The sequence below is a fragment of the Typopeltis vanoorti genome, chromosome 9 (genome assembly GCF_054136105.1).
Source record: "Typopeltis vanoorti isolate ZY-2024b chromosome 9, IOZ_Tvanoo_1.0, whole genome shotgun sequence".
Classification (NCBI taxonomy): domain Eukaryota; kingdom Metazoa; phylum Arthropoda; class Arachnida; order Uropygi; family Thelyphonidae; genus Typopeltis; species Typopeltis vanoorti.
The window spans coordinates 57,204,093-57,230,468 of record NC_143557.1 but is presented as its reverse complement, the minus strand read 5'-3'; the positions used below and the strand labels follow the sequence as shown (position 1 = coordinate 57,230,468).

Here is a 26,376-nt window from a genome sequence, read left to right as displayed (position 1 = left end):
GATTCGAATATAAATTAAATTATACTTTAATAAATATTTCCGATATTTCGGCAACGTCACGTTGCCATTTTCAAAAGGAACTTACAAAAAGGCACGTGCACGCAGGCACTACAACACAGTAACTGAGAATGAAGATATGAAGCTATCGTTCTCCTAGAAGTCCTGATGGTGCCCTCTAGTGGGCTAAGTAGGTGTTTGTGGCTTGGGCTGAAGGTCTGCTGATGTATGCCTCCCAAATTTGGGGTAGTCGCATACAACCAAGTCTAAGTGCTCTAAGACAGTGCACAGAAAAATGTAAGATAGCTATGTACAAGTGGCTAAACAAAAGTCATGGGAAGACTGGTAAGAATATAAAAAATAAATATCAGGAAGGTGGCAAAATGTTCTGGACACTATTAAATAGCTTAAAAATGGAGAAAATAGTACTATAAAAAGGAATCAGATGATAAAGGTGACATAAAATGAAACTAAAGATGTTCTGGATATCTGGAGTAATTATTTGGAAAGACAATAAAAAAACAAGTAGTTATAGAACTATGTGGTAGAAAATATTCAAGATAAATGTGCAGTTAGGAGTACATATCAAAAGATGATATTTAATCAGAATGCTCAGATATGGAGGTGTACAAGTTTAGCTGAACTGCATAATTCAGAAAGCCTGGTCAAGTTGAATTTTAGATGATTGGATTAGAACTCTCATAGTCTCCATCTATAAAAAGGGAAATAAAACACTGTGAAAATTACAGATGAATACTAAGCGTTCCAGTAAGATTTATGAAAGTATGCTTAAGAAGAGCCTAAGAAAAATTGTGAAAGAGAAACTGAGTTTAAGCCAAAAAGAAGTTGTTGGTCAGATTTACACTTCAAAACAGATACAGATAGTTGAGAAATCAAGGGAATATAACATGGATATTTATTTAAGTTTTGTAGATCTGGAAAAAGTAGATGACAAGGTACCAAGAGAACTCCCTTCAAAATGCTAGTATAATGTAGTCTAGGTGAAAGCAGTTAGAATTGAAGGAAGTTTAGGAAGGTGGTTTGAAGTAAAATCAGCAAATCTAGACAAGAGTGCACGTTATCTCCACTGTTACTCATTCTATCTATATGGATCACATGAAGAAAGTAGCATTAATGATATCAGAATTGGAGATGTCAAATTTAGCTCTTTGATCGATGCAAAATGATGTTGTACTACTAAATAAATCCGGCCATCAGGATTCTTTAGCTTAACTAAATAACAGCTGTAAACAAATTTGGCATGAAAATTAACAATATAAAGACCAGTTGGCAGTGCAAATAGGCAGGAACATAGAAATTTCAGTTGCATTCTCAATGGAAAACCTATAGGACAAGTAAAATATTTCAGTTATTTAGGCACAATTTTTAGTGAAGTTAGCAAATTAATATGGAAATAACAAATAGAATTAGCAAAGTTGGTATGGTGGAGAAGTTAGAGGTGAATAAATTTATATGGAATGAGAGAGAAATTAGCCAAACACTAAACTGCAGTGTATACTTATAAGGTAGTGTTGAATAAGATTTGATTCAAACTCCAGAGGTCTGGAGTTTAAATCAAACCCTCTGGATCTGAGAATTGGGTTACAAAAATAAAACAATTGATCAGATATTGGAGACCATAGATGTGAGAGTTCTGCAAAAAATTAAGGAAGTAAAACGGATGCCATCATGTCAAAATCATATTAAAAACAAAGATTTAGGGATTAATTTGATATTGTTAGCTTTCAAGAATCCGTGAGCAGAGTTAATCTGATATGTTATGGCACTTTGAGAATGGGAAAGGACAGGTTAGCAAAACAGGTGTCCGATGCCAAGATGGTAGGAACAAGACCAGAGGAGGATCAAGATCTAGTGGACTGATGTGGTTGAAAGTGCCCTAGAAGAGAGAAATATAACATCCAGTAATGTTGGAGTACTGATAAATGATAGAATAATTTGGAGAGAGATTGTTGACTGTACATTAGTAATAATGGAAACTTAATCATGTAGCATTGTCATTATATTTGGCACATTCCTTGAAAGTACATATCAGGAAATTGATGAAGATTATATCATATATTATCATATATCAAGAATATAGCTGAATATTCTGGAGGTCATTTAAAAAGCTTGGAAATGGATCATCAAAGAGATGATAAAGGTGACTTACAAAATCTCTTTATTTTCAGTTTTTATGTCTAGAGTAGTTAGGCTGTTAGACTGTTAAATGAGGTAAATGACAAGAAGAGGGCAGAAGACATTAAAGAGGAATATAGGAGTGCATATCAATATATTTGAGTTATATCAGGCCATAAAAAATTTAATGTTGAAAGGCAACTGGAGTAGGTGATATTTGACCAGAAATGTTAAATATGGATGTATAAAGGGTTTACAGTAGTGCTGCACTAGGCATAATTATGAAAACATAGTCAGAAGTTTGAATTGCGGATGACTGGAATAGAGCATGCATGGTATCCATCTGTGAAAAAGGAAATAAAACTGATTGTGAGTATTTAGAGGAATTTCCTTACTGAGTGTTTCGGGTGAGATTTATGCAGACATACTTGTGTAAGAGAAACTTTGAAGAACAAATTGGAATCTGGCAGAATAGCTGTTATCAGGATCTAATTTTCACCTTAGTTGAGAAATCATCATAATCAAATTCTTGACATATACCCTCGGTGGGGGGAGGGTATACAGAATCTTATGATAGTATTACATGAAAAGTTACATCATTACTAACTTCCTATCAACAATTTGCCTCCTGATTATCTTGTCATCTGTCAACATTTCAATATTATCAGATCTTATATTTCTGTCTTCTAGGGTGCTTTTTACTGTATCAATCCACCCTGCACCTTTGGGTCTTTTTTCCATTCTCATTTGTTCAGTATCCAGTTAGATACCGAGTACACTGCAAGGTGAGGATTGGACATCTGGTCAAAAGCCATGGCTGGTTCTCTGCATTCCCCAAAAGGCTGTGTAGATGTCTCCCAGTTATCCAGCCTTAAACTTTAAGCACCTCCTAGTGAGAAATCATGGGAGTATATTATGGATTTGTATTTATATTTTGTAGATAGTGAAAAGCATAACAAGATGCCAAGAGAAAAGTTGTCTAAACATTACAGTTATATATATGTATTTATTATTATATATTATATTTTTATATATATATTGGATATTATATGGTAGTTTACATTTAAGTTGTGAGTTGGCAGTTTGAATCACATAAACTACCAGAAGATGCTTTTGATGTAATATCAAGTGTAAAACAAGGGTGCACACTATCTCCACTGTTGTTTAGCATCTATATGAAAGACATTTATGAAGGAAAGTCAGCAATTAAAAGACAAAAATTATGTAAATAGGCAGGAGGAAAAAAGAAAAAAAAAACATTGCAATAGAAGCATACAAAGAAATGGATGGAATAGCATTGATCCCCTTCCCATCCACTTTAGCAATTTCTGCAAAGAACACTTGCAGAACCAAGCACTCAAACCACATTTATTTATTTTGAAAAAGCAGTTGATAAAGTAAAAAGAAACATTTTATTTAACATATTACAAGAAAGACAGATACCAAATGGCATTCTCTTCCTATCATGGATTTTAGACCAAGTGGCCCATTCCAGTTTCATGCTATTGCTTTCTTGGAGAGAAATAAACCATGGATTTAGATAGGGATGTAACTCTGTTTAATATTTGTTTAAATGAAGTAATAATAAAATGGAATAGAAAAAACCCAAGGTATTAAACCATTCTCTAACATGAATTTAAATAAGCTGGTTTTTTGCTGATGACTAGGTCATAATTACAGATTCTGTGGGTAATCTTCAGAAAGCTATTCTCAATCTAAAAGAAACATCGAAAGATTTTTTGGTGATAATTTTAATAGAAAAATCAAAAACTTCTCATTTTACCTGAAGTAAAATAATAATATATAACAAAATTTTATCAACAAGTTAATTCTTTTACATATTTAGGATGCATAATTTCTTATAAAGATGAAAACGATATTAATATGAAAATGACAAAATACTTGAACATAATAGGTGTAATACATTCTGTGCTAAAACCACCAAAAACAGACTTGCATCTTCTTCTTCTTCCTCTGTGCGTTTTGCCTACTTCCATTGCAAGAGTCTGCGTGTTACATAGATATGATGTTTACTAAATAACTTAAAGAATTCACAACGTACAATAGAATATAAATTAAATTGAACTTTAATAAATATTTCCAGTATTTTGACAACGTCACGTTGCCATCTTCACAGGAACTTAAGATACGTGCATGCAGGCATTACACACAGTAAATGAGGAATAAGCGAGGAAGCTATTGTTTTTCCTAAAAGTCCTGAAGGTGCCCCTAGCGGGGACAGTCATGGGTTCACCATTCTCCCTCCCTTGACCAACTTCTTTATGAAGACTTTTGAAGAGAAAGCCTTAAACTTTGTCCCACAAAAACCCACCATATGGCTTCGTTACGTTGATGATGTGTTCGCTATTTGGCTACATGGCTCTGACACACTCCTCTCCTTCTTAACACACTTAAACAACCAACATCCTAGAATCAAGTTCACCCTGGAAAAAGAGGAGAACAATAGCCTTCCGCGTTCCTAGACACACTAGTCGCCAGAAAAACTGGTTTTTCTCAGTTTATAGAAAACCCACCCATACAGGCAGATACATCCACCAACACCCCCCTTCACAACAATATGGAGTTATTAAGACACTATACAACAGAGTTAAACTAATTGTTCAAATGACAGTGCCCTAACCACTGAACTAAATCACATCCTCAACACTTTCTCAGCCAATGACTACCCCCCCCCCAAAAAAAAATCCAAAAAATATTGAAACCAATAAACTACAACCCTTTGTGAATTCCTTAAGTTATTTAGTAAGCATGTATAACCAACTTATAAGCTTTCCTACAAGAATTACATAGATATGACTTTGTTAGTGCAACCCCTGCCGCTGAGGGAGGGGGGGTATTTTTGACTGTAGCAGCATGTGTTCATGGGGCCAGTTTGCCAAAAACAGACTTGCATAAAAGTTTATAATACCGTAGCTTTACCAATACTACTATATGGAAGTGAAATTTGGGCAGTAAAACATATGAAAAGCAAAGATTAATAGCAGACCAAATGAAATTCTTGAGAAAAGCAAGAAAATATACCCTCTTTGATAAAAGAAATGAAGAAATAATGAGAGATTTCAACCAGGAACCAATAATAGAGAAAATAAAGAAACATAAATACATTTGGGTGGAACATGTTAAAAGAATGCAAATGGAAAGATTATTCAAGTTCTTCATTATAAACCATCAGAAAAAAAGATGGCTCATCCATTGAAAAGGCTAACTGAATGGCTTCTGAAGCTTGAATAGGCCATAATAGGTCTAAATCTTTGAAGAATGTGATGATGTGGATGATGTGTTCATTATTCAGTTGCATATTCCCAGACACATTAGATATATTTTAGTGTATTTAAACCACCATCATCCAAAAATCCACTTCATAGTAGAAAAAAATTCAAATAACTGTGTGCCTTTCAATTTGGAAGGCATGTGGGTAAACACAGTTACATGCCTTTAAATGATCCATTTTCAGTCTCATTTGAATGACCTTGCTTGTGATGCATATTTTCTCACATAAACTCATATCCTTTTCTGAATTTTCTTCATCTCTTTGTTTATTCCCTCTATTTCTATTCTTAGAGCAATTTGCCTTCATGTATATTTCCTGAAATTGCACCATATGAATATTCATTACTAGGTAATTTTTTTCCCCTATGCTTCAACTGCTAGAGATTTAGTTTTCTCATTTGCACCTAATTAGCAAAGTAAAATAAAGGATAGTCCAGTTATTTAATCTGGATTTTAAATTATAATACCATATGCATAACACTTTCAATTCAAAAGATCATTGTTATGATGAGAAATTTTTTTATAGACAGTAGGTGAAGCTCTTCCAAAGCTGGCCAGCAGTCAATGGTACCATCAAGTGAATTGGTGGCGACCAGCAGGTCTTCTTTCCTGCCTTCCTATTTTTTCTATGGCACTTTCTTGTCAGACGTAAGTTATGGCTGCTGAATTACTACTTACAGGAATATTTTGATATATTAATTTATTAAGAACTGTTGAAAAAAAAAAAAGTGTGTAACAAACAGTTCATAACTATATTAATTTGAACTAGATTAAATAAAAGAACTTTCAAGCATTGTCTATAAGCCAGAATTTTTCTCCAGCTAAATTAACTAGCTTGTCAAGCTAGAAATCTTTCTTTAGGCTATGTAAACTGAGTTCTTAACTTCGGTATTAAGTAATTACTCTGTATATTCCTATATATTATAGGAATGATAGATATAGAAATATGATATTCCTATAATATATAATAATTACTAAAAGAAATTGGGAATAAGACCATATTTGAGGACATACCATATTGAAAATTATTTTCACCATGTTCTACATTTTAAAAAATATTATTTTGTATATTTTTGAGCCTCACTTCACTCACAATGATGTCTTTTGTGTGGAAAGACTTGGATTTGAATCCTATTTTGGACACAAAGAACTTTTATAAGGGCTTTTCATATGGAGGTCAGTATTAGCTGGTCTCATACAGAGGTTGTAGGGTATTTCTTCCTGGAAACTCATGTTTTTCATCCTATAAGTTAGACAAACGGACCAAATTAAAGAATAGTGACCCTAGTACCGAACCCTGAGGTACTCCACTAGTCACTATCATTTTCTTAATGCCACTCCATCATATACTAACTACTCTTTGGTGTCTGTCCATCAGTCATTCCCTCCCTCCTTCTCTGTCCATGTACTAGCCTCATGTCCATTCACATTTGCTTGTAATGGTTTTCCATGTGATATTCTGTCAAATGCCTTGGCAAAGTTGAGCAGTTTCATGGTGTAGCCATTACCTTTATCCAATTCTGCTATCACTTTATTATAAAATGTGAGTAATAAGTTACTATGATGGGACCTTTCTTTACAAAGCCATACTGCCCACGATAGAGTATCGCATCCCTATCTACCCACTGTTGGATTTTGCCTTTGACCAGCTTTTTTCAATATTTTAACAACTGCTCCTGATATATTGATTGGTCTGTAGTTTGCTACTTCACTCTTGGAGCCACTATTTCCCTCAGACCTAAAATCTTCTTTAACTTCTAATTTTATTGGTTGTAATTCTGCAGCTATCATCAGCAATATCCCACCTCCATTCCTGTTCCTTCTATCCTCCCTGAGAATACGATACCCTTTACGTTCTATCCCTGTAACTATATAATTTTCAGTCAACTGGGTCTCACTGATGCCTATAATTTTCAGCCAAGTGGAGCTTACCAATGCCAAAAACTCCTCATCCTTATTCCTGATACTTCTTGTTCATGTACATGCATTTCAACATCCCTTTGAATCCATGGTTACCTTCTGTAATGTCATTAGCAACCCATTTAAATTGGACACCTGTGAAATCCCATGGCATTGCATAATTATTACTGTATACATGCTCATTTATCACAGGGATAGCCAGACATGTGCTTGATTTCATCCTCCCTAATATCTCTAGTTCCTCCTGGTTTTGCACTACCACACTTTCACTAATCAACACTTTCTCAAACATCTAACTCTTACTCCATTTAAATGTAGTCCATCGGGCACATATAAGATATAAGTCCTTTTGGCCATCAAATTCTCTCCTTATATCAATAAACTACATACCATTTCTCCTGCACAATCTTCTCATTGGCTGTCATGGCACTTCTCATTTCTGTCCTGTCATACCGATGCAACAGAGTCATGGTCTTTACTTTCTTACTCTTCATTTTTGCTTCAACTAACAACTCGTTCATTTCTTCTCTAATTGCATATTTCTCACCTTTCAAATCATTTGTGCCAGCCAAAACAATTACCTCATTCAGTTCATTCTTCTTCACACTTAGTCACTAACATCCTTTATCTTTGCACCTGGAAAACATGCTTTCATCGCTTTCTTATTAAGTATATATCTCGTATCATTGAATCCCCATATGATACTATCTCTTTTCTCCCAGTTTCTTGCACTCTTTTATGCTTTTCCCACCCACTTTTTTTTTTTTTTTCCATTCTCCGTCCTTTTGTACCACACGCTAATCGTTGCTCCAGTTGCTCAAGCTCATGTTTTATCCTGTGAAGGAGTCCACGTAAGCATGCAATTTCTTTCCATGCTATCATCTCATCATCCATATTATTATTACTTTCAACTACTTCCTACTCTCATTTGTGCTTTGTGCCTTATCACTGCTTCTACTACATTCTCCACAACACTTTGACAATTCTGCCTTATATCCTTATTATCAGTCACTTCATTCTTTCGCGGCTCGCATTTCTTATACTTGCTTATGAAATATTTCTGACAAATATTTTCACCATTCTCACTCTTATACCACAAGCCATTCACTCTTGGCAACAAATACATTAAACACACACACACTACATTGCACTAAATCTCGCATGTTGATATCAGTCAACATGCGAGATTTAGTGCAATTGATGTCTTGATCACTAGTTTTCTCGTATGTATAGGTGCCAAAATGAAAAAAGATTTTGAAAAGTATGACTTAATAATAGTTGACTAAACAACACTACTTAATTATACAGTCAAAAATAAACAAAATGCCATCCTAATGCCACCCCACTAGTGTCAAGGTACTTCATGTTATGGTGAAATGTTTCTAAGAGCCAAATAAATTACTCTTTAGTTAGTTCAGTTTTATATATATATATATACTTAAATTAAGGGGATATTAAATCCCACATAGTTTTAAAACCGAATAAGAAACTCAAAGATTGGAATCAGAGAGTTTCCTATAAAGTATCGGCGAACACTTAGCGTGAGCTAATGCAAGTGACCCTAGTACGTAGTACAATACCGGACGACTCGTTGCAAAGGTGGGGAAAGTTCAGATCGCTATTCTTAGGTATTTTCCATAATGTAAAAAAAAACACATTTCCTAGGAAATGTATGCTGTTATTACATTATTGAGGGAGGTCACTACCCAGACCGGTTTCAGCCTTTTTTGAGGCTTCATCAGTGAGTAGCTGTGTGTGTGTGTGTGTATATATATATATATATATATATATATATATGAGGTCTTAAAGGAATGTACTGTTTGAAATACTATTTAGAAACACATTCCAGATTTTGCTAAAGTACATATCTTTATTTTTTTTACAGATAAGATGAACACTTCAGAATGTTTGCTCTTGTTCTTCATCTACAGTACTATTTTTTGAATGGTGAAATACTTCCCTTCTCCTTTTACCTGATTTTTGAAGAATATTACAGACTGTTGCTGCTCTTTCAGTGTCATTGAATAGGTGTAATTAAGTAATTGAATATCTCTTTTGTGTTTATTGAGATCATTGAGAACCCAAAGACATGAGATCTTTGACCTTCAAACTCTCATTCGTACTTTGTGTCTTATAACTGCTTCCACTACATTCTCCACAACACTTTGACAATTGTACCTTATATCTTTATTATCAATCCTCAGGGGCTCACTTTAGTGAGTACGGGTGTGGCAAACCCGAGGTACCTGATGCTGGACCATGCCTTACTTCATGTAATATACATCTGTTATATTATCTGTAGACTGGTCCCTCCTCTTCCTCCCTTGATTCTTTCTTTCTTCTCTTCTTGCTCCTTCCCCCGAATGCTATTAGAGTATTCGGGGGGGAATCTTTCCTATTTTTCTATGTCATTTTGTCTTGTGCTAACAGGACATTATCAAACACTGTAACATGATCAGGCCATCAAAAAATGTTCATAGCGCATCGTCCGTCACGCGGGTTACCAAGGGACGCGTTCGGGTTTTAGGCAGAGGGACCCGTTCGAAAAATATGTTACAGTCTCCCTTAGACACCACTCCTCAGCACTCTGCTAGAGGAAACTTCATCAATGGGCCCGCTGCCCGTTTGGGGAGGTGTTTAGGGACAGCAAAGAAATGGTTCTGCAAAAGGACGGAAATGGCAACGACAACGGCACCAGACTATGGCTTTAGGCAACTGGAACATCTCTCTGACAGGGAAGGAGTTGGAACTGGTCGAGGAAGCCAAGTGCTACCGGCTAGACTTAGTCGGGCTTTCTTCAACGAGAGGCTCTGGAACTGTTGACCTGGATAAGGGGTGGAAGCTCTACTAGTCTGGTGTGAGCCCGACAATGTCTGCTGAGTGGATCCCATTGGGGGGGATGGGTATGTGTGTTAAGACTTCAGATTAAAAACCATGATTTGGCTGTGGTGCAAGCCTATGCACCTAATCTGGAGTCAGAATACTCTGCCTTCCTAGAGGAAGTGGATGCTGCTTTTGACAGGGTGGCAGACATGGAATCAGTCCTGCTAATGGGCGACTTCAATGCACATGTTGGAACAGATGACCAGACATGGAGGGGTGTTGTTGCGAGGAACGATGCACCTGACCTTAACACGAATGGGTTGAAATTATTGGACTTCTGCTGTACTAACAGCTTGTCAATAATGAATACCTTCTTCCAGCACGGAGAAGTCCATAAGTATACCTGGTACAGGGATACACTAGAACAAAGGTCTCTGATTGACTTCTTTATAGTCTCAGCAGACCTATTTTCCTCAGTGTTGGACTTCGTGTGAGAAGAGGGGCAGAATTGTCAACTGACCACCACCTTGTTGTGTGCACTCTACGGCTTCAGAAACCAGATGCTACCATCAATGCTGGTAGGCCTAAGCAGCTATACCGCGTGAAATGGGAGACATTAGAAAATGAGGCTGTGAGGAAGAATTTTGCAGATGACGTTTCCTCCAGGTTTAAAGAGATTCCCAAGCATACTGCAGATGTTGAGGAGGAATGGAAGCTGTTCAGAACAGCTGTCACTGACTCTGCACTCTCATGGTGTGGCAGAAAGCGGCTCGGCGTGGCAACGGGCAGTGAGAAAAGGACACCTTGGTGGAATCAAGAAGTCCAAAAAACTGTCCAGGCAAAAAAGGAGTCTTACCTAACATGACTTAGAGTCAGGTCACCTGAGATGCGTCTACGGTATGCTGAGGCACGAAAAGCTGCTGCTAAGGCAGTAAAGACAGCAAAGCAGAAGGCTTGGGAATCCTTTGGAGAAAGATTAGATTCATCCTATGCAGATGTGAACAAAGTATTCTGGCAGACTATCCGCCACCTTTGAGAGAGGAAATCGTGCACAGCAAGGGCAATTAAGGCCTCTGATAGTGCACTTTTAACAACCGAGAAGGATATCCTTCATAGATGGAGGGAATACTTTGAGAGCCTTCTTAACCCGGGTAGCCCAGCAGTTGGGGACATCCAAGAGGTGCAGATCAGGGCAATGACTAGTCTCACAGCAGAAGAGGTCCATTTAGCAATAAAATCGCTAAAATCGGGTAAGGCTGCTGGCGATGATGAAATTCGGTCCGAAATGCTAAAAGCCTTAAATCGAGACGGTGTTCTCTGGCTGACTGGAGTGTGTCAGGGTGCTTGGATATCTGGGCGAGCACCAAAGCAATGGCAGACAGGCATAATAATACCAGTCTTTAAGAAGGGAGACCAGAAGGATTGCAGTAACTATCGTGGCATCTCTCTGCTCAGCCTGCCTGGGAAAGTGTATGCTAAGTGCTTGGAAAGATGGTGCAGGAGCGTAGTTGAGTCAAAGTTCCAGGAAGAACAATGTGGCTTTCGTCCTGGTAGAAGCACAACTGACGAAATCTTCACTTTAAGGCAAGTCTTTGAGAAATCTTGGGAATATGCCAAGAATGTCTACACATGTTTTGTGGACTTGGAGAAGGCATATGACAGGGTTCCTCGGGATAAGCTTTGGCAAGTAGTACAGGAGTATGGAGTGGATGGTCAACTATTAGCTGCCATCATGTCCCTGTATGAATGCCCAGAGTTTTGAACCTTTCACAGTCTCCGTTGGCCTCCGCCAAGGGTGTGTTCTGTCACCCCTCCTTTTCATAATATTTATGGACTGGATCGATAGGCACAGCTGAGGCAGTGAGTGTGTCAGAATTGGAAAATGTAGCATTGGACGTCTGCTTTTTGCAGATGACTAGTTCTGCTTAGCTCTTCCACAGATGACCTCCAGCGGCCCCTGGATAGGTTTGTAGCTGTTTGTGCAGACGCCAGAATGAAGATCGGTGTGGCCAAAACTGAAACATTTGTGGTCTCAAGACAACCATCCCAGTGCACTCTAAATGTAAGTGGAGTCCCAATGAGACAGGTGGAGAAGTTTAAATACAGGGTGTTCGGGATAAATTTGACAGTTTCGTAAGGAAAAAGAAAATCTTCTTTGTATCTATTAAATTTAATGAATTGACAAAAAACATTACAGGCAGAGTTAATTACAATACTATCAACAAGATTTACTCAAAATAACCACCATTAGCATCGATCACAGCTTCAATTCTGCTTCGGAACCTCGAACAAGCTGATGCTACAGTCTCCCTGGGAAGGGCCGCAAAAACTGTTTTAATTTTATCCATTAACTGGGCTTTTGTATTACTGGAAGTGCGATTGGTGTCTTTTTCAACTGCGCCCCATACAAAATAATCCATGAGGTTAAGGTCTGTGGAGTTTGGAGGCCAAACATTTGGACTGGTGAAGTCGTAGAAATTTTCAGACAACCATTTTTGACTTTTCCCAGAGGTGTGGCAAGGGGCCGAATCCTGCTGCCATACATACTGCCTACCATTGGCTACCCTTGTTATCCAGGGCTTGACTACAGTTAGCAACTCCACGAACAAAGCCCGAATTCCAATGCCAGGGTTCTTCAACACCTGTTCCTGCAGATTTGCGAGGAATTCTGCTGTACGAACGCAATCAGATCGTCTGCTGGGATCTTTCTTCTTGCTACATCCTCGTAGTCACCATTGCAAGTCTCTAGTTCATGCCTGATTGTTTTTACTGTATTCAAGGAGCATTGGGCAGCAGTCGTAATATCCTTATTTTGATGGCGGGCACGAATCATCATGATACAAGTTATTCTCTTCCATGATTCAGGTGGGTTCCAGCTATCCATCCTTTCTGACATCTTGTATATGAATGAAGAAGGGTCCAAACTTTTAAATGAAGAGAAGTGTGTGTTAATACATGTAACTTACGGAAAAATATAATTAATTATAAATATGTCAAATTTATCCCGAACACCCTGTACCTCGGGTCCATATTCACGAATGATGTAAAATGGGACATAGAGCTAGATACTCGAATTGGCTTAGCAAGTTCAAGATTGCGGGAGCTTGGCCGTTCGGTAGTATTGAAGCGGGAGTTAAGCCAGAAGGCAATGCTGGCTGTCTTTAATACAGCCTATGTCCCCATCCTCACCTATGGTCATGAGAGTTGGGTAATGACCGAAAGAATGCGGACACGAATCCAAACGGCTCAAATGCAGTTCCTTCGAGGGATTGCGGGGCTGACAAAACTTGAGAGAGCACAGTTATGCTGGTACAGGCACCTGGTCAGAATGCCACAAGAGAGGCTCCCTCAGCAGGCCCTCTTTGCCAAGCCAGAGGGTGGGAGGCCACGTGGAAGGCCAAGGACTAGCTGGATAGACTATATCCAAAACCTTGGGTGGACATGTTTGGGAATCCCTCCAGAACACCTGAGCTTGGTGGCAGAGGATCGTGATCATTGGAAGTTCCTCTTGCAGCATTTGCCCCCACAACCCAATTAGGAAGAGTGGGCCTTGAAGATGTATGTATGTATCTTTATTATCAGTCACTTCATTCTTTCATGACTTGCATTTCTTATACTTCCTTATGAAACATTTCCAACAGATATTTTCACCATTCTTACTTTTATACTACAAACCATTCACTCTTGACAACAAATACATTAAACACGTACTACATTGCACTAAATCAGGTCAGCTGTTTGTGAGGGGTATGACAACTGCAAATGATTCTGTTAGGTAGATACATAGATTGATCTAATAGATACATTGTAACTGATCTAATATGGGCTAAGAGTTTATTATAAGGAGTAAATACTCTACTTGTTTTCCTTATTTTGCTCTCTCTCTCTTTCTTTTCTCTCAAATATAGTAATAGCTTAGTCCATATAATATTTTTGATCATTGTTAAATACTGCGAATGGAGAAATTTTGTGATCATCTTTATAGTGATTAAGGTTTATATCAGGAAATTCATTTTGCATCTAGCATAGTTTATATTGGAGTTCGTTCTGCTTTGGCACCTTAGGCCATGATGATGCACACTCTTTTAGATATTATTTTATTGTCTGTATCTGTTATATTCATTTTGTTTTTCTGTCTGTACACAAATGATACATAAATAGGGTCTAGGTAATAAATTATAAAAATGAATATAAATAGGTCGTAGTTTTTGATATGATCATTTGATTTTCAATAATATTAATGCTCAGTAGCATTCTTTGAGTAACATACATTTGTGACAAACATTGCAATGGTTCTTGCAGAAACAACAGAAATATCAACAGTAAAAAGTTCAACTCTGAACAACTTCAAACCATATTATAAAGAAACAGTTAAGAGAATGCCAGTATGATGTGATGTTTATTTGTTATTATATGTATGTTGTGATAGTGCGATTTTTATTGTTGAACCAATCCTAGATTCAAGACTAGTTGATGAATTTTTTTTTTAGTATAATTTTGTTTTTATTAGCAAAACAATTCAAAACGATATTAATTCTTTTGTCACTTAATACTTGATCACTATTAAAATTTGTTAAGTCATTTCACTTGGAGCATTTTAATAGCAGAATTAAATTCTACAAGTGTTTGTGTGTGTGTGTGTGTGTCAAAAACAGCTCTAGGTTCACTTATTGTGATAATGAATCCTATCATTGTACTGTAATGATGGTATAACATACATTATTTTTATGATTGTTTGCAGTCATGTTCTTGCTTATTTTGAGAATTGATGGTAGTGAGGGTTAGTAAATGTCCATCAATCTTGGATAGTAAAAAATAATCTACTCTCAATCACTTTAGAAAATCTATAATAGATGTAACTCATTTATTAATGAATCTGGGATCTTTTGTAGTATGGGAATAAATAATATGGATATGGACATGTATGCTTGCTTGAAATTCCCATTATACCTTGCTTGAACCTCAAGCAAGGTATAATGAGATACAATTGAGGTATAATGATTTTATTGAGATAGGTATAATGGTATTATACCTATCTCAATAAAAAATACATGTAATGGTTTTAATAATTCTCATTTGCTGTGTACCATATATTTAAATTGTTGCAATTAGTTTACTGGAGATATATCTGGATAAACATTTTATAATTTTTTATTGGTTCAATGATTTTATTTGTGTCTCCTTAGTAACACATGTAGACCCTATAAAGTCAGTTGTTCATGTGATCTTAGATAGAATTCCTGAAGAATGCATTAACAAATTTCAGGAGAAGCACATAGGTATTATGCAAGTTACACTGAATTTCTCAAATGAAATCTAATAAGAATACTCATTTGTTTCTCTGTATTATGGCAAACTTGTGAAAAAAAGAGTTTTTGAGTAAGTTAAGTATAAAGTATAGTGGAGAACTTGATGGGTAAAAATAGTCATCATCTTGCAAGCAGTAATGGACAGAAGGGAAACAGAAGAAAACTAGATACAAGTTTCTGCTAAGAAAGAAGTTAGCTTTAATACCAAATCATTTTTTTTTTAAATCAGAAAAACTGATTTGAATCAGTGTTAGGATCAACTTGCTTATCGCTGTTGATCCTTCATTGCAGAATCTTTTCCTTCCTTCCTTCCTGCAGATTCTATGGAATATAGGCCATGATATTCTGTTGTTGTTATCCATTTCTGTGCAAGTAGCTTGGTCCCTTCACAATATCAAGCCTGGTCTTGATAATGAAATTTTCTTGATACCAAGTTTAGACTTTATAGTGTTTGTTTTAGGAAATGACAAAATAGAAGACTGAATGAGTAATTATCAATTCTGATATTTCCAATATTGGTGTCATTGGGGAGCCATACACGAGTACAGATGCATGCATTCTAGCACTACATCAGTAAGTGAGACTGAGAAAAGACAAAAGTATAGAGGGGTACAGTATCCTAAATAGTATCACCTGTTGAGCTTGGTTGTGTGCTCTTGGCTGATTGGCTGTGGATGAGAATTTTCCAGATGAGAGTTGGTTTGATGAACCATATTTGTTGAGATTGAAGTAGTGTGTGTGAGGACTGAAGCAGGTTCCAGAAAAATGTCTCATATTTACACTTGAGTAATGGCCTTTTTTTCCAGTGGATCCTGTGGTAGATACATAAGCCATGGTCTGCTTAAGTAGTGCTAAGTGAGTAGCTGTAGTGGTGGAATTGGATATAGTGTCAGTGCTCTAAGATACTGATGTTGGCTGTTCTGCCTGTTTAGCCAAAGTAAGAAAGGTTGTAGCAGCAGGGTAGACTCCCAAGTAGATTCAAAGGTGCTAATTTCTTGTGTGGTTTGAAGGTAGTCACAAGATTGTATTTCTTAAGGATATTAGCTGTCCTTTCATAAGTGTCATGGATATATGGAATGGTGATGGATTTATTGTAGTTTGTCTTTGGAGGGAGGAAGGGGACGGTTTGGGTATGTGTTAATATTTTTTTGATCAGGTGGGGATTGTAGCCTTCAGCAGCACTATTATGCATATTAGTTTAGTTGTGTAGTGAGTGCATTATCATTAGAGCAGATTAATTTTGTCCTGTTGACCAGGATTTTTATGATATACATCATAAAAATCCTGGTCAAAATTTTTTTTATGTGCCTCAATGTATTTACCTCTATAAATATAAATAGTAAATAATAATATTTGGTTAACCGATCAAGTGTTGATCAATATTTTAATTAATTAACTGGACCAACTAGTTTCGCCACACTTATCTGTTGGCTTCTTCAGGGCACTAACATATAGGTTTAAACACTCTCACAATTATGCATAACTGCAAAACTGACAAGAATAAAAACTGACTAGAATAATTACAAATGAAATAGTATCGAACGTGAGTGAAACACGTATCGCGTGTACAAGATCAGCTAGCTGTTGCTGAGGAACCTTCTGTAGTTTGTATTAAAGTTCATTTCTTCCATTTTTAAGGCTCTGATTAGGGTTTTCCATATCTCTGGCAGTATTAGGCCTTGATTTCTGTTAAGGTTCACAGTAGAACTGGCGACTGTGGCTGCTTCTTTGAACATTCTTGAATGGTAATCTTCCTCTAAGTAGGGGGAACAGCTTTTGTCCCACTCGATGACATGGTTAGTTGTGGAGAAATGAGACGATAGCCCAGAAATGTCCTGTCTGTTGTTTTTGACATAGTCAATATGCTCCTTTTGCCTGATTTTGAGGCTTCTCGAAGTCTGTCCGATGTAATTAGAGCCACATGAGCATGGAATATTATAGACTCCAGCATATTTGTAGAAAGGATGGTTGTCTTTTGGAGATCTTAGTAGTTTACGAATAGTATCTATAGGTTGAAATGCTACTCTTATTTTGTGTTGTTTGAGGAGATTGGCGAGCTTGTTGGAGATGCCACTTACATACGGAATTGCTATCGTTTTTATATATTGAATCTCTTCTTGTTCTCTTTGTGGTGGTTCAGAGAAAAGGATTTTATTGACTAGTATTATATTGAGGCACTTACTTAATGGTCAGTTGATGACTTACTTTAAAGATTCCTTTGTTCTAATCCAAGCAGAATTTCTTCCCAATATCTCAGTCCAATTTCAGTTCACCACAAACTGTGGCTATTTCATTTGGAAAGGCAAACAGATAGAGGGCACAGCCATCTATAACATAGCATAGTCAGATGGTAGACTTTGGGGAGGGGAGTGAATGGCTGTTCCCACAAATAGTGGGCACAGCCACTCATACAAAAAATTAGCATCCCTTATCCACTCTCCTAAAGACTAGCTATATCCTCTGGATCTACCTGAAATAGGTCTACATTGTAGACTCACCCCAGATAGATCCAGAACATTATTATCATAGTGCCTATATAAAATTCTTAATTTCACAGACTGATATCCTTCTGAAGTACTACCACTCTGCAGTCAGTAAGACACATGCCATGTTTTGAAACAGGTTATTTGGCTTTCACCTAGAGATTTATTCAGGTAGAACATATGCATGAAGATAAGTTAGCAGATCTAATTTCCTATCATAGCGTTAGTTAAGCTTATGTAGGTGAATTACTTGGCTGAAGCAGAGGGAGAACCTGATATATTAAATTAGAACTAATGTATTGAGCCTAATTACTTTAAACAAATCAAATGTATATGTTCACACATAACATACATTTGATTTTTTTTAGGTCATAATTAAATTAATAATTGCCATTTTACTTTTAAAATGGGAATTGCCCTTGTTGTTGGCTATTAAATCTGTTAAACTCTATTTGCCCAAGTGACAAAAGTACTAGGATAACATTTACTCCCTTCTCTCAATATTTGTTTCATCTCTTTTTTTATAAATCAGTGTGAGATTTTAGAAAAATGATTTAAGTTGATAACTTTGAATTATTATTGAGCTTTTGACAATGAATCTTCATCATTTTTGAGTCATGTTACATAACATTCAGTGAACAACTTTTAGTCATTATTCATTCACTAGAATTAGTTATTCGGTTGATCAGTTTGATCTATTCACGAGGCATTTTCATGCTAGGTAATACAGTGGATTCTGATTAATTGGACTACATTGGAAATAGCATAATTTGTCCCAATTAAGCAGCTGCCCCAATTAAACAAAGTTACAAATCAAGAGTTTAAGAAGTGTTTCATGTACGGAAGACAAAATACAACTTTAGAAAAGTTTTTCATTTATTGCATAGCATAATTAATCACTTACAGATAAACTTAAACAATTGACTTTAATTAAAGTAAAATTAAACATGCATGCAGTTTTTAGCAATTAATGACGTAGGAATCGATTGAGGTTAGCCTCAGTTTTTTTTTTTTTTTTTTTTTTTTTATTAATTTTGTTATAGACTGCAATTAAACCAGTGAAGCATATCTTGCAGACGTGCAAGCAGGATTTAGGAAAGATAGAAGTACAATTAAACAGATTTTGACAATGTGGTTTATAACAGAGAAAACTAGGAGAAAAAACAAAAACATATATACTTGCGTTGTTGATTTTCAGAAGACATTTGACAGCATCAACCAGAAAGTGACATTAGCAATGCTAGAATTCTATGGAATTGACAGAAAATTAATAGCCATATTAAAAGATCTTTATAAGAATGCAATGGCCTAGTTAGAATAGGTGAGGATTTGGGGAAATGGTTTAGAACAAGCAGAGGTACTAGACAGGGGGACCCAATATCACCAAGCATTTTCATCGCACATTTTGAAAGAGCAATGAATAAAATGGAAGAAGATGCAAAAGGAATATCAGTACATGGGATGAGAATTAACAATATGAGATTTGCAGGTGACATTGTTATTATTGAAGAAGACGAAAGAGAACTACAAAAAACATCGGAACTGTTAAATGAGGAAGGGAAGAGATTTGGACTTGTTATGAACTTGGAAAAAACAAAGACAATGGTATTTGGTGAGAACATGAAACAAAAGATAGAAGTGGCTGGAAATGATATAGATAATGTAGAATGATTCACATATTTGGGCAGTAAAGTGACATATCACTTGGACTGTAAAAAGAAATAAAGATTAGGATTGTAAAGGGAAGAACAAATCGGAAGGCCACAGATAACATCTGGAAAAATAAAGCTATCAGCCTACAAATGAAATTTATTTATTTATTCGTGTGGGGTTCCCCCCATTCCTCAACTGCCCCTTAGGACTGGTTGAGCCCTTTTAATGAGGGATTAAGTACTCTATCCTATGACTGTAGCCTGTGTGTTCACAGAGCCAATTTGCCTGCTTGTGGGATGAAAAACCCCAGATAAACTGGTGGATAAAACCCTGCTGTCCATGCCCAAGACCAGCTAACTTGGCTATAGCTGAGAAAGATCCTTAAACTCCTCACATCATCGATGTGAGGAGTTTAACCTAGGACACTCCTTCCCCAGGCATATGGTTGTGAAGCGCATAGCCACTAGGCTATACTAGAAACATGCATCTTTAGTGGTGTATTGTATGGATCTGAAACATGGGTAATAAATAAGGAATCAAGAAAAAGAATTTTGACATTTGAAAGAACTTGTTACAAGAAGATTCTAAGAATAGGATGAGTACAGAAAATCACAAATGAAGAGCTCAATCGGAAGATTAAGGAAGATCATTGAATTCTCCTCTGGACACATCTGCAGAATGTGCGAAGATCAGAAGATAAAGACATTCGTGCTTGGTATTATGGATGGTCTAAACAGAAGTAGACCATGCAGAGAATGGATAGACGACATAAAGGATTGGTGTGAAATGGGGGTTGCAGAAACTGCGACACTGTGCACTTGACAAAGAAAGGTGGAAGAAGATAGTGAAAGAGGCATTGGACACCAACAGGCAGTGTGCTCATGGTTCGTGATGATGAATTAAATCAGCACAAGTATTTAGTGCAGATATAATATTTCCTTCCTGTATGAAATAGTCGTAAGCCAGTAATAAATTTTCTAGCATCATGGGTAGTCACTTGTTCAGTTTTGGGAGTGTGATCCTCATCACTTACTTTTTCTTCTAATGTTCTCTGATATTTTGCTTCAATTTTCTCCTCAAAATATTCATTTTTATTAAAGTATTGAAAGTGAACATCAATGGATGTAAATGCTTCATATTTTCTGATGTGGTTCACATCTAATGGAGCATTATTTTCACTATTGGCCATATCTGGCATATCCATGATTGAATGCTTGAAACCACATTAAGCAAAACAGTTTTGAATGGTCTTGTTACTTGTTTCTCTCCAACTATCATAAATTGTATTGCTTGTAAATGATTAGCTTTTGCGATAACCTCTATAGCAGTTATCAAGAACCAGTAAAATTTTTCTTGATCCCATTGTAATTCCATGTCCCAACTCATATGCCAATTCTTAAAAAAAAATTAGACATCATCTATGTATTTATGTTCCTCTTAATCCCCTTAAAGCATCAAATCCTGGCCCTTTTCCCAATAACTAATTTCCTGGCAAATTTGAACAGCATAGTGCAGTTATACAATCTATGACTTCCATTGATCCAAACAGTGTATTGTGTTATATAACACAAGGAATCATCCGATGTGATGACATGATAAAATAGCTCTGTTTTATCAGTATTGCAAGTGTTACCAGCACTAAATTTTTGAATCAAGATTACGTAATTTTTCTAATGCTCCATGTGGCAGAGGTTACTGGTCTGCCCATTTAAAAGGCATTGTGTCCCAAATAAACAAGCAAATTCATGTTATATTTTCATTTTGTTTTTGTTCTACCAGCTTGTCCCAATAAAATGGCTACCCCAATTACTTGGTGGACCAATCAACTGGAATCCACTGTATTTATTAAGTAAATAAGGAATGACAACAGGGATGCCTTTTTAGCCTTGTGTAACTTCCATTATCTTAGGTCTACAGAAGAAAGACCTCATAGGTTCAATTTCATTGGCAAAAGAAGCTTTTCTGTGCTATTTTTCAGCCTGTTCTAGAGTTAGTTGATCTTTGCTTCAAGTCAGATAGGTTTTACCATACCTGAAAACTGTTTTTAACCTCACAACTCATAAAATTGAAGATAGAACTCACATGATATTTATTTAATAATACTAATAATTAGGATAGGGAATGTCACCTCTTTCATTGATTGTGAAAGGCAGAGGCTGGCTGCCTATGGATTTCCAAAAAGTTCAGGCTTAGAGTGCTATCTACTTCTATTGGGAAAATGAAAAGGCTTCAGAGGGTTTTCTTTGAGGAGAAATGGCACCTCAAAACTGAGTTCTTACTTATTCCAAATTATAATTGGTTCCAGAAAAACTTTTATTGGGATTATATTGATCAAGTGTATATAATAAACAACTAAGTTATACCAACTAGTTTCACCAACTAAGTCTGTTGGCATCTTCAGGGTACATAACTGATGTAAGGCACTAAAAAGTAAAAAAACTGTTACAACCTAAAATCAACCGATTCCAATTATATTAAACAAAGAACAGAGCGCGTACAATACATTCATAGAGCATGGATGATCTCACTTGTTGTTATTTAGGAACCTTCTATAGTTGCCACTATAATTCAGTTCTGGCGAGTTGAAGGATCTGATAAGGATCTTCCAGATCACAGGCAAGATTAGTCCTTCGGTCCTGTTAAGGTTTTGTGTACAGCGGGCAACTGTTATGGCCTCCTTAAAAATTTGGGAGCGGAAGTCCTCCTCCATGTAAGGAATTGTGCTTCTATCCCACTCTATGGTATGGTTTGTTCTTGAGAAATGAAATGCTAACCCCGATTTTTCTTCTCTGTTATTATTGGCGTCACCTATATGTTCTTTTTGCCTAATTTCAAGGCTCCTTGAAGTTTGGCTGATGTAATTCAAGCCGCACGAGCATGGTATGTTATAAACTCCAGCATATTTGGAGAAAGGATGGCTATCTTTTGGGGATCTTAAGAATTGTCTAATCGTTTCTGTGGGTTTAAAGGCCACTCTTATTTTATGTGGTCTAAGGAGTCTAGCAATCTTATTGGAAACTGTTCCTAAGTATGGAATGACGATGGTAGAAATATAACGTACATCATCTTGTTGTCTTTGTCGGGGTTCAGAGAAAAGTATCTTGTGGACGAGTCTTCGAGGAAATCCATTCATGGTAAGGTTGGTGGATATCAGGGATAGTTCTTCCTGGAAGTCTTGTTGATCTGTTGTAAGGAGAGAGGCACGGTTCTTCAACATGTGCACAATACTAAGTTTCTGAGAAATGTGGTGTGAGGAAGTGAAATGTAAATAACGTCCTGTATTGGTAGGTTTGCGGTAAACTGAGAGGTTGATACTACCATTCGGAAGCTTCTTAATTAAAGTGTCCAGAAATGATAATTGGTTATCTTCTTCGAGTTCTAGAGTGAATTTGATTGTGTGGTGTAGAGAGTTGATTTTCTTAAGAAAGTCGAACAGGTCCTTTTTTGTGTGGTTCCAAACGATAAAGATATCATCCACGTATCTCCACCATACTGTAGGTTTAGGGTCTGTTTGAGTTAAGATTTTACTTTCAAAATCCTCCATAAAGAGATCAGCACAAGATGGAGAGAGGGGGCTACCCATTGCAAGGCCAGTCAATTGCTGATATATGGTTTTATTCCATAAGAAAAAGTTTGATGTTAAACAATGACGGAACAGAGAAGTAATGTCTTGTGGGACATTACTTCTCTGTCACAAAACCTTAACAGGAACCAAGGACTACTCTTGCCTGTGATCTGGAAGACCCTTATCAGATCCTTCAACTCGCCAGAACTGAATTATAGTGCCAACTATAGAAGGTTCCTAAATAACAACAAGTGAGATCATCCACGCTCTATGAATGTATTGTACGTGCTCTGTTCTTTGTTTAATATAATTGGAATCGGTTGATTTTAGTTTGTAACAGTTTTTTTACTTTTCAGTGCCTTACATCAGTTATGTACCCTGAAGATGCCAACAGACTTAGTTGGTGAAACTAGTTGCTATAACTTAGTTGTTTATTATATACACTTGATCAATATAATCCCAATAAAAGTTTTTCCAGAGCTTTTTGGTCAAGAAAATTAAACGTTTTTTAACATTATAATTGGTTCCATTTTTTTTTATAAACAGAGTTAACTTCTGGATAAACGTAAGTGTATTTAAAAAAAAAATGTTTTAAAATTTTATATTTATATATATATATATATATCACTTACAATAAGATATGCACGTGTAATATAATAATTTTACAGACAGCTGTTTGAATTCTTTGATACAATGAATGAACCATCGTTGAAGAGGATGAATTCTGTGATTGGTGGTGCAGTTCATGTCTGCTCTATGTTGTACATATTAGTAAGTGTTCAAGGCTTGAGTTTTCTGCTATGTTATTCTTCATAATGCTAAGAGAATGTAATTTTATTTATTTTCAGTAATTTTATATGCATTGAAGTAATTTTATAGTTAAAATATTTTTAAAAGAAACAGAATTATTTCCTCATAATCATTAAAGATCATTGCATTTGTTTTAGAATTTTCAGTATTAGAGTTATGAGATTTTGCTACATTTATCAACAATGGGAAGATTATCATTATTAATATTATCTATGTTCCTCCACAACGATCAAGGACTCATTGAGGGAAGGCCATTTTGGTGATCATACTTAGATTATCTGCCTCACTGAAGATATATTCATGTAGTTTAAGTAGTCCATTCCATACACATATTTGTATATTTGTTCAATTTGTCACACAATTTACTAATATTTGTACCAGAGAAAGAAGTTTCTTCTACTGCTGCTTTTAAACAACATATCTAAGTTGAGCTCTTCATGTTAAGCCACTTCTACAGTTTCAGGTTTCATCAATTGCCTTTTCCATAGTAATCCAGTGTCCTTAAGGCAGAAGATGAAACTTCCCATTCAGCGTTTCCTTTAACATTCAATGAGAACGTCAAATACATATCTTATTTTATTTAATAAATATTTGTTGACAGTCTCAACTCCTCCAGTTTAAAGACTCACAGTTCTATGATTCCTTTTCGGGATCTTCTATTAATATTCTCCTGACTGTTACGTAAAACTTACAAACTTCCTAAGAACAAAATTCTCTGGTTGGTGTTCTCAAATTTCCATTAGCTCTCGATTTGTTTTCTTTGTTCCCTGGATACCGAACACTCTCTCTGTCAGCAGTTACCCATCAATTTCCTCAGCAAGCAAGAAGCTACGTATAATGGCCAACATGTTGTCTCCGTTAGCGTAACGAGAATGTCTTTACAAAACACAACAAATATCTCAACACTTACCAATTTTAAATTACAATAAAAAATTTGAAAGTAACACAACTATCAGAATCTAGTAAGTACATCAATTTCAAATTCCAATTGGGAAAATGAAATCCTTCTTTACTCAGAAGGATTCAGGACTAGTAGGGCCTCCCAAAACTGTTAACAAATTGTGTTCTGGTGATATCCTTGTAGAAGGATTGTGTCAGCAACATTCCGAGAAACTACTGAGTGCAACGACAATGGGTGGAATACAAATAATAGTAATAACACTTCATAAAACACTCCATTCCCAGTAGAGGAGTGATATCAGAATGGTATCTCCTGATGAGGAGATATGTTCAGAGCTTATAGATCAAGGAGTGACTGGTATGAGGCACATCCTGATACGTAAGGATGGTTGCCTGGTTTCAACCAAGAACATCATCCTTACTTTTTATACACCTAGGCCTCCAACATCTGTAAAAGCAAGGTATCTCAGCTGTTCTGTTAGAATGTGTATCCCTAACCCACTGAGATGCTTCATTATTATTATTCTTGACACGTCCAAGGAGTCTGAAGACTCATTGAGGGAGGACACCTACTGTACTCTCCGTTTCCACCACTACACTGAGCCTTTACTATCAATGATCTACATCAATGCCATCTACTGCCCACTACCACCACAACTGGTATTTTTTGTCTGTAAGTTGTGTGTGTTCTGAATGGACTTTATCAGAGATATGGACATGCCCAAACTGCTTGTCTTGGTTCTACTACCTGTGCTTGATGTGGTAGTAAAGAACATGATAGCAAATCTTGCTGTGCAAAAAAAGCTAAATGTGGAAAGACGAAAAAGAAATGCAAAAAATAAAAACAGAGCAAAACAACATATCAGGATGCAAAAAGAAAGCTAGCCACCATTACACCTCTTCTGAGATCCTCTTATGCTGAGAAGATAACAATTAAAAAGTTGCCAACAGCAACTCAAACCTGTATGTCTGTCCCACCATCTGATAATTTCACCATACTTGTATCTTATGATCACGAGTGCTTCTCTGTTGAGACCATCAATCCCATGACATGGCTTTACTCCAGAGACAACTTCAAAAATGGTCCCACTTATCAAAAGAAATATGGCAAAGATATCACACAAAGATAAGCCACCAGACACTTGCACAGAAAAAATGGGTACTTCGGTGCCCACAGAAAGTAAACTAAACTTACCAACTGACCCTAACACATTCGATGTATTGAACACTTTACCAGAGGAAGAGATAGACAGTGGCTGTCTGTACTTCACTAAAACAATTAATAAATATAAATCTGACAAAGGTAAATCCTCAACCTCCCCAAAACCAGACAAATCTATAAAAACCAAAACAACAGGAAAATTTTTACAGTGGAACTGTCATGGGTTTCACCAGAACATTGATGATATCAAGATATTGTTGAAGAAACACAAACTTTTCTGTTTCTGTCTACAGGAAACGTATTTAAGACCCAATGATGACTCTACCT

General features: G+C 36.4%; 1 protein-coding gene across 1 annotated transcript in view; it reads left to right on the top strand.

Annotated features, from left to right (window-relative positions):
• The window catches only part of LOC150103066 (uncharacterized), a 223,228-nt gene that overhangs the window by 83,428 nt on the left and 113,424 nt on the right, over positions 1-26,376 (top strand). Inside the window, exons 7-8 of the mRNA XM_090397785.1 lie at positions 5,951-6,072; positions 23,846-23,948. Coding sequence (XP_090253911.1) covers positions 5,951-6,072; positions 23,846-23,948 — 225 coding nt within the window. The remainder of the gene's footprint in view (positions 1-5,950; positions 6,073-23,845; positions 23,949-26,376) is intronic.